This window comes from Gossypium raimondii, chromosome 10 (assembly GCF_025698545.1).
Source record: "Gossypium raimondii isolate GPD5lz chromosome 10, ASM2569854v1, whole genome shotgun sequence".
NCBI classification, from domain to species: Eukaryota; Viridiplantae; Streptophyta; class Magnoliopsida; order Malvales; family Malvaceae; genus Gossypium; species Gossypium raimondii.
The window spans coordinates 60,419,946-60,429,424 of NC_068574.1; the positions used below are offsets into that span (position 1 = coordinate 60,419,946).

The 9,479-nt window shown below is 31.6% G+C and overlaps 1 protein-coding gene across 1 annotated transcript; it reads right to left on the bottom strand.

Moving 5' to 3' along the window:
• Window positions 1–5,368: 5,368 nt before the first annotated feature.
• LOC105776638 (coronatine-insensitive protein 1) lies at window positions 5,369–9,227 on the bottom strand. Its single transcript, XM_012599424.2, has 3 exons — window positions 8,458–9,227; window positions 6,605–7,076; window positions 5,369–6,449 (listed from the first exon to the last, which is right to left on the bottom strand). The coding sequence occupies exons 1-3, from the start codon at window positions 8,949–8,951 to the stop codon at window positions 5,643–5,645; spliced, it is 1,773 nt and encodes a 590-aa protein (XP_012454878.1). The 5' UTR covers window positions 8,952–9,227; the 3' UTR covers window positions 5,369–5,642.
• Window positions 9,228–9,479: the final 252 nt, after the last annotated feature.

Genomic DNA, 9,479 nt, shown 5'->3' on the forward strand with positions numbered 1-9,479 from the left:
CAAATTATAAACCCATCATTTTACAATTGAGTCCAAATAATATAGATTATTGCTAGTGCTACAACTATGATGAAATAGGTAAGTTAGTGCCCTACCCCATGTCACATTGCATGTAAAATCTATCATTTTCTATGCCCCCCAAAGAAAAGCTTTCTTTTAGGTGTTCAAAAGCTACAGATCAAGCATGATTATTTTCAATTTACTTTTACTTTTTTCACATAAAATGACAAAAACCATCTACTTTATATTTATATATGTTTTCTAAGCAAAAGAGACCTTTTTGCAAGTTGAATATGAAAGCACTCTATTTCCCCACTTTATTCAAAAAAGATTGATGAAACCCTTTTGAGAAGGTTAACGTTATATGCTTTCTTTTTGCCCAACTTTTTCTTCTTTTTAAATTACCCCATAAAGCAAAATAGGGCAATCTTAAACTTTAACAACAACCCAATTATCAACCTTCTAAATACCCATGCAAATATGAGACCTACTTCTTTATATATATATATATATGAACATACTTATCAACCCCCTAGTGACTGGATTCAATTAGTCCTTCTACTATTAAATTGTTCAATTCAATCCTCGTACAATTAGAATGAATCGATAAAGTTAAATTGTAACTGAGTTAACACTTATTGTTTAAAAAAAATGTTAACTCTATTGAAAATTTTTAATTGAAATTTATCTTTATTTGATTTTTTTTTAAATATATAAGAGAGAGACTGATTTAATTCAGTTCCTATAATAGAGGGACCTACCAAGTAAATTCTCTCTCACACCCACATACTAGATTATGGTATACTCACAATGCGGGTCACACTTCAATTGAAATGGAAAAGTAGTTTTAAGTTAAAATCTCGTATATTTTTTTAAATATAAAATGATATAAAGAAAAACCCCTCAAAAATTTTCAATTGAATTGATATTTGGTTGACTCGTATCACTAACTTAGTTAAAGGCTTCAAATATAATATAGATAAATTTTACTATTACATTAGCATGATGTATAATTTTGCAAATCGGTCCCTGCTTTTTTTTTGGTTTTAGTACTCTCTTTTTTGTCGTCAGATCTCACACATGATGTTAAAGTGGAGTTTGATGTTATCACTTTGGTACAAATTTTATTATAATTTTTTGGATATTGGCATAATATTTTTTTAATATTGTAAAGCAAGAGATAGATTTAGTGTTACAGTGTACATTAGATTAGGCTTCTTTATTGGAAGGACATCAATTTGGGGTCACGAGGGATTTTGTTTTAGTTTTTTTATCAATGTGGGATAAAAATATAGTTCACAGTTCACACACCTTATTTAAAAAAAAATTAATATTTTAGATAAAAGAAACGATTGGTTAAAATATGGCGTAAGTCTCCATACTCTTGAAAATTTAAAATTTAGTCTTTATACTTTTATTTATATGAATTTAGTCCTTTACTTTTTGATTTTAAAATCCGGTCCAACTGTTAATACTATTAAATTTCTTTTGTTAAATTTGTCGATGTATCATTTTGAAATAAACAAAAGTACTCACTTGGTAGCCATATAATTTTTAAAAATTGATGTTGTAATGAACTTGAATTTAAGGAAAAATTTTAACGGTATTAAAATTGAACTTGAATTTTAAAATCTAAAAATTAGAGGACTGAATTTTAAAATTTCAAAAAGTATAGGGACTTATGGTATCTTTTAACCAAAATGATTTCTTATAGTTGTTGAAATCATACTAGATCCGCCACTACATCAGTTTGGAGTAAGGGAGAGAATTGATTGACCTATGAATCAGTATGAAACGAGATAAAGTTTTAATAATTTATTTAATTAAAACTGATCGAATCGGTAACTAATTGCCGAATTGATTTTAGCATTGATCCGGTTACAAAAACCATGTTATTCGACGTTATCTTGTCAATGTTTAAATTATAATTTTATGAGATAAATATCAATTTTATATATGAACTTTTAATTTGGTGCAATTATACACATGAAACTTGAATTGTGGTTCATATGTATACATGAAACCTTGATACTGATTCCGTTGTAGACATTTAAAGAAATGAATATGTACACTTATTTTCATATTGGATTAATATAATAGCTTGTGTATGCAATATATCAACGTAAAATTATACTAATTTGATAATGGTGTTAGTGATTTCTAAAATTGAATCAAATCAAATTTTCATGTATAAAATCGTACAAAATCAAAGTTCATGTACAATATTACACATTAAATCAAAGTTCACGTGTATTTCTAATATTCATCCCTAAATTTATTGAGTGAATGTCACTCTTTCACTATTTAGAATTTTTTTAAGAAAATAAGAAGGTAAATTTGTACACATCAAGAAATATAGCAATTGAATTGCGAATAAATTCGAGGTTGGAAATTTTCAAGTCGAATCATTTTAAATTGAATTAATTCAAGTTTTAATTATTTTAGGTGTGAGTTAGTTTTGAATTTAACTCGATTTTGAGTTTGGATAAATTTAAATTTAGGTTATTATATTTTTATGATTAAGCTGTTAAATCAAGTTTAAATTTAAGTTGAGTAGATTGTATTTTGACAAACTCGAAGTTACATGGTTTATGCTTAATTGTAACAGTTCTAGTAATTCTTGGCTGCTAGAAATACTTTGTCAACCAACGTCCGTTAGATTAAGTAATAAAAAGTTCGATGTTTTTTTAAATAAAGTTTTAAATTCAAATCTTATGAATAGAAAAGAAAATAACACTAAAAAAGATTATCTCGATTTAACTGTCCAACCCGGCTCTACTTTAAATTTAATCGAGATAATCATAATTATCGAACATCGAAGGTTTTAGATACCAAAAAAAAAAATGAAAGCTACTTCTAGAATGGGTCCTGAAAGTGAAAATGGTATGATCTAGAATCTGTCAATATCTAGAAAGCTTTAAGGCCCAAACCTGCTATAAAATGTATGGGTGTTATTGATCAGATATTTGGACCACCAAAACCCTTTTTAAAAGAATTAAAAAAATTTATTTGGATACAAATTTGATGTGAGTAAGTAAAAATATCATGGAGGTCCTTGTATTTAGAATTGAATTACATTTTACTTCTTTTATTCAAAAATATAGAAAATTTAGTGTTTGTACATTAGATCAAATAACAAACTGATCCTTTTGTTAACAATTTCATCCAGGTTTATGGTTAAAAAATGATTATTGTATGTCAACATGAAATACATATGACACACCATGTCAATTTTAACAATACTAATGGATGAAAACTTTAATAGAAAGGACCAATCTGTTCTTTAATCTAATCTATAAGGACTAATTTACCTATTTTTTGAGTAGAGGCCTCCATGATACTTTTATTGATACGAGTATATTCAATTTTTAAAATTTTCTCTTTATATTTTGGCGATCGATAGAGAATTATATTCTTATTTTTGAATATGTATCGGACATGAGTATTCCAAATCAAACAAAAAAATCATATTTTGCTATCCTTTGTTATATACTCAAGTACATTCTTCTTTTATTTTCTACATTGTGGAAAAAGGATGAAAATGACAATTAAAGAGAAAGTAGAGGTCAATTTTGATACAATACATACACACCACTTTACAATAAGTACATTTTTCTGGTCCTCAAATCCAAGGTCCCATAAATTATTCCTCTTACTACCTGTGCTTAATTGAAAACTTTCAAGATAATGATAAAAATTTGGGTATGTTTATGGTAAAAATATTATGGAGGTCCTTGTATAATAAGATAGATTGCATTTTGTCCCTTTATTAAGAAAAAATAAATAGATTAATCATTCTACATTAAATTAAAGAACACACTAATTCTTCTTCTTCTGTTAAAATATATAAATATTTATTTATATTTATAATATATATAATGTTTCATTCTCTATATAGCAATAAGTAATAATGTTATATATTTTATTTTATATAATATAATAAATATTTATTTAATCATAAAAATTATATATTGAAATGGATAAATATGAGTGTGTCAAGTCGGGTTTGAAACTGAATTTTTCAATTCAAAGTTGAACTTCATTAAAATTATTTTCAAATTGATTAAACTAAGCTTAGATAATGATAAAAATATTGATAATCTACTTAAACCCGACTTCATCGATGGATAAATATATTCTCATTATTATTGTTCTTTTTAAGTTTAAATTCCCCCATCATCAAATTAATAATATAGGTGGGCATGTCCTATATAGTATAAAGATAACTTTTATTACCCATAGGGATGATAATTGAGCGGGATAAGGGCAAAAGTTGTCAAATCCACTATCATTCTACAGTTGTCATGCTATATTCTATCACTCGTCCCGTTTCACTATGAATGTATAATAACGAAAACAACTATCACTTCCATGAATATTAGATACATTCATTTCGATTGTTTCACCTCACTTTATTTTTTGTGAATTTTTTTAATATTTTCAATTTTTTTAAAGGCAGGTAAATATTTAAACATAATTTTTTTAAAATTAAACATAAAACACGTATTTTTCATGACACTTTTTACATTTTTACCATTTTAATAGTTATAAATATAAATGTAAAATGATAGTTTCATATAGTGGGATGGGACATGCAAATATTATAATCGCTCCACATCAAGAATCCACTGTGCCTTGAACTATGTCCACCTTTTTTTTTTTTAAAAAAGTCTACTTCATTCAGAGTGGATAAGTTCAAAATCCATTAAGCGGTTCAGGTTTTGTCATCCCTAATCACCAATGCTGGTTCGATGGAATGAGAATGAGTAAAAGTACTATAGAGGCCTTTGCACTAAGAGTCCGGTTGCATTCTTTCCCATTTACTCAAAAAATGAGAAAATTAGTTTAGATATATTAGATGAAAGAGCAAATTGGTCTCTCTGTTAAAAATTCTATCCATTTTTACTATTAAAAATTGGTGTGACTGACAAAATAACTAAATAGATACACGTACCTTATACTGACATGCATGAACTAATTTTTAATAGTAGAAATGGATAAAATTTTTAATAAAATGATCAGTTTGCTTTTTGATCTAATATATATGAACTAATTTGTCCATTTTTTTAGTAACAATGGTAAAATACAATGCGACTCCTAATACAATTATCTCCATGGTATTTTTACTAATGGTAAAGAGTTTGATATCCCAAAATAAAAACTTTTGTTCGAATCTGGTGAATAAAGTGGGAAAAACTTTACCCTAATTTAAATTCCAACCCAACTTAACTACAAATTCAATATCGAAAGCTGTCATACCAAACAACAACAAAACTTTATTTAGAAAACTTATTTGAATTATTCCAAGCAATCAAAAATCCTTAGCAAGAGTATACCTTTTTAATTGAACATTTCCAACGTCTGCCACTATTAAAAAGTTATTCAATTAAGATTAAATATGCATAATCAAAAGTACAATTATATCAGTAAAAAGCTTAATCCCTAAGCTACTTATCCATGGTAGCCCACTAAGCAAATGCTTTTTTTTTTCTACCAAAACACAAATCTTATTACAAAGACAAAGTCGAGGAATGAAATCGAAAAAAAAAAACCCGAAAATATCAAACTGAAACCCTCTAAACCGTAAAGGTACATAATCTGTATAAACAGAAAAATCGGACGTGCGAAAAAAGGGTTTGTATTTACAGCACCGGATCCAAAGGAATGACAGTATCTGGAAAATCTGTTCTTGGTCCAGCTAGGGAGTAATAGGCTAGTATATGAGCCGGATGTTCAACCACGACTGGTTCTCCTACTTGATTAGTCATAATGACTCGTCTTGCAGGAATCAGTTCGATGTTCCAAAATGGACGTGCCATGGCTAATAGATCGAGACCGGCTGGTGATGCTCGATATCCTTGCACCCATAAGTACCTCAAAGAGGGTAACCGCACCACGGCTTGTGCTATTGCTTGCTCGCTAAAGCAGCAACCCCTCATTTCGAGTTTCACTAAGCTAGGACATCCACGGGAGAATGCCAAAAGCCCGGCATCTGACTCCCCGACATATCCTAAAAGCATCCATCTAACGTTAGGGCTATATTTCCCGATATAACTGAGGCCTACATCAGTCAAACCACCAGCTCGGAGATACAAAGCGAATCTTCTAAGCTTTTCACAGCCTCTCAATAGTGCTCGTACTCCATTGTCAAGAGGCAAATCTGTTATCCTTTCTTCTCGGTCAAGTAAGACGAGACGAAAATCACAGAGATTTTTGGAGTATGTCCCGAGGGATTCCAATGATGCATTCGTGATATCAGATACATAAACGGCTATATATTTCAGCTCAAGGCATCCTTGAGCTAAAGCTGTTAGTCCTCGATGTGAAACCAGACCTTCTTCATCACCCATTCCTTGCTCATCTGCACCTCGCTCGATTCTAAGTCTCGTTAGTTTCTTACAACTTTGAGCAAGAACTTCTAGTCCTCTATCTCCAATAACATTCCTCGTCTGTTCATCCAGAAAATACATGATTGAAAACTACAATGACAAATAATGTCCTAGAATATTTCTCGGAATTTCAGCATTTTGCAGTGTCTCAAGAGTTGCAATTACACGAAAGCCATGCAGCAAAATATTAAAAAATTATAGGTTTGCAGTTTTACCTCGAGAACTTCTAAGTTGGGGCATCGTTGAATCAACAAGCAGTGATCTTCCGTGTCGAGTAATGCATAGAGGAGGTCCAACTTTTTAAGCAACGATGCAAAAGGAAACACGATCGGCATTTCGTTCTTCCCCATGTATGTTAAACCCAAACGGCAAAGCCTTGGGGGGAATCTTACGGCATTATACCTCTCCGATTGTTCATTGAAAGAACCACCACAGAATTCTTCTAAAGCGGCAGCAGCACGAAAGAAGCCAGCAAGATTCAGAATTTCACAATCACTAATTTTCACCGAGGTCAAGTTGGGACAATTTCTGGCAATCCGTTCAAGGTCATCGAAACTCACTTGGGCAAGATCGGTCATGTAAAAGTTTAAAGTCTCGAGAACAGAGTTTTTTACCGCAATCTCGTGAAGCCATCGACCATCTTTCTCGACAATTGAACTCTCTTCAAGAAACAAGGTTCTTAGTTGCCTGCAGAAACAAATCAAGACTTCAGTCATAAACAAGGAATTTTTACTTCTTTCAAATGGCTATGAAGCAATTATATGGACCTTGCTGGTTCATCTTAAGATTCTAAGGAGAATTATTTGGTTTATTTTGAGTTACTTTTTTAGACTCCAAAAACAAAGTTGAAAGGGTGATATGTGATGGTTGGATGTAGTAAAAAATTTAAAAATTTAATATATAAAAGAAAACTCAGAGGACCAAATAGCAAACCATATATTAAATAGCTAAGAGACCCTTTTTACTTTGTGAAATCTCAACTCTAACTATGGACTACCACACATGCATTCTATAAATGAACCATTAATTGTTCAATCAAGTAAAAGCTCAACCATTGCTATCAGCATCCTATAACTTACGCTAAAGTGCCTTGTGCAACCTCAATACCTCATAAAGATACATGGCATTGTATGGCAATGCTCTAATCAACTTCAAGCATTTAAAACTAGAAAAAGAAGAAGCAATCTTCATACTCATTTCCTATTTATTCAATAAGAGAACCAATACAACTTCAAGCAAGGTTTAAGAAAGGACTAGTTTAATCTTTGATATGACGTACAAAGACTAATTTACCACTTTTTGAGTAAAGAAGACAAAATGCAATCTAACTCCTAGTACAACGGCCTCTTTTACCCTTCAAGCAACTTTAAACTCTGCCATTCTTCGGCACATATAAAATATCAATGATTCACATGATGAGGCAATCGTTTGATACTCATTTCCTACGTTATTCAAACTCGGGTATGTGTGAGATACAAGTACGTATCCAATACGGGTATAGTTGAATTTTTCTAAATATTTCAATGTATTTGGAGAATCTTAGGAGGTCATATCCTTATAAAATGAAGAGTAAAAGTAAAATAACTCATGTTACATCAGTAAATTTGATTGTTACACATTGAAAAAGAAAGATCTAACCTAATTTTCAATAAAAAAGAAAAAAAAAATCAGCTGGCTTGAATATAAGTCTATTAAAACCCTTCAACTACAAACAACCCAAATAGTTCCTCCAATTCAAGTCAATCTATCTCAAGCCAACCTTGAAGTCTTGAAGACCCAAGTAATTGAAAGTGGTTAAATCAATCCTTTTTTCTACACTTTCCCACTCAGGCAAGCCATATTCTTCTATTAAAGATGCCCCCATCCCTTACTAGATCTATCAAACACAAAGAAATGCAGAGATACCAATTCAATTAAATTCCAGATTATGGATTCAAAGCGGGATCTAGCAGTTCGTTGGATCAAATTCAATAACATTGAATTAAAGAATGAACTGAATAGCACTTAATAAGCAAAATTAACACTGTCGAATTGAAAACCATTAAAAAAAACTGAAAGTGAAAATTACCGGCACATGCTTCCAATGAGGAAGAGTCCATCAGTGGAGAAACCAGAGCACTTATCAAGCTTCAAACCCTGTAAAACGTTCCCTCTAGACCGAGCTAAAATTTCGAGATCCGTATCTTTAACAATCATCCTTCTAAAATGAACCGATTTCAAGAAATTGAAGTTCTCTGCTATTTCAAACACCCATGGAGTCACGTACCCTCCCCAATCTTCAGGTATTAAATTGAACATCGCCGCCCGTGGCTTTCCTTTCAGTTCCAACGACTCCAAGTGCGGGAAACGCCTCCGTAACCGATCGGTAGTCGTCGTGTAACAAAACGCTATAGTTATATGCTTACGTGTCAACGCGTCGTGTTCGTACAAACGCCGGCAAACAAGCGAAACGGCTGCACGGTCTCTTGCGTCTTGTATGTACGGTAACACGCAGACCAATACGACGTCGGACATACCGGTAAACGGAACCGTTCTTCGCCGTTGGCTATCATTTTCCTCCATCCAATAATCAAATCGGAATAAAATAAGACCGAACCCGGTTTTCTTTTCTTGGAACTAAAGAAAAAAAAAACGAGAAGTAAGCAAGAAAACGGTTTTCCTTCGAACCTTTCTTTTTATAGTCGCCGAAGTAGAAGAAAACAACCGGCGGTATGATCCGAAACGGAACGGGATAGGTCCAGTAATGAAACGAACCGAGTCGGGTATGAACTGGATCGAGAAGACATAGTAGAGAAGAAGAAGACGAAGAGAGATCGCACACAGAAAAAATTTGAAGAAAAGCTGTGAAAAAGCTTTGTAGTAGAATGAAGCTAAGAGAATAAATGAACGGTCCAGATTAGTTTGAAAGATAAGATCTGACGATTGATAATGAAAGTAGTAGATCAAGCTCGGCTCTATAATTTAAAAATAGAAGAAATAAATGAAAGTGACGGAATAATATAATATAATGGATTTAATATAGATGTAATAATTTGGGTGGAATATGACGTGGAAGTAATTGATTGGTTAATTTAACTGTATTATAGTACT

What these genes read in the sequence shown, in the direction of transcription:
- LOC105776638 (XM_012599424.2), bottom strand. Translation starts at nt 8,951, where the DNA reads ATGGAGGAAAATGATAGCCAACGGCGAAGAACGGTTCCGTTTACCGGT. An exon ending in CTCATTGGAAGCATGTGCCG is followed by an intron (nt 7,077 to 8,457) that starts GTAATTTTCACT and finishes TTGTTTCTGCAG; the next exon opens with GCAACTAAGAACCTTGTTTC. An exon ending in CCAACTTAGAAGTTCTCGAG is followed by an intron (nt 6,450 to 6,604) that starts GTAAAACTGCAA and finishes CTGGATGAACAG; the next exon opens with ACGAGGAATGTTATTGGAGA.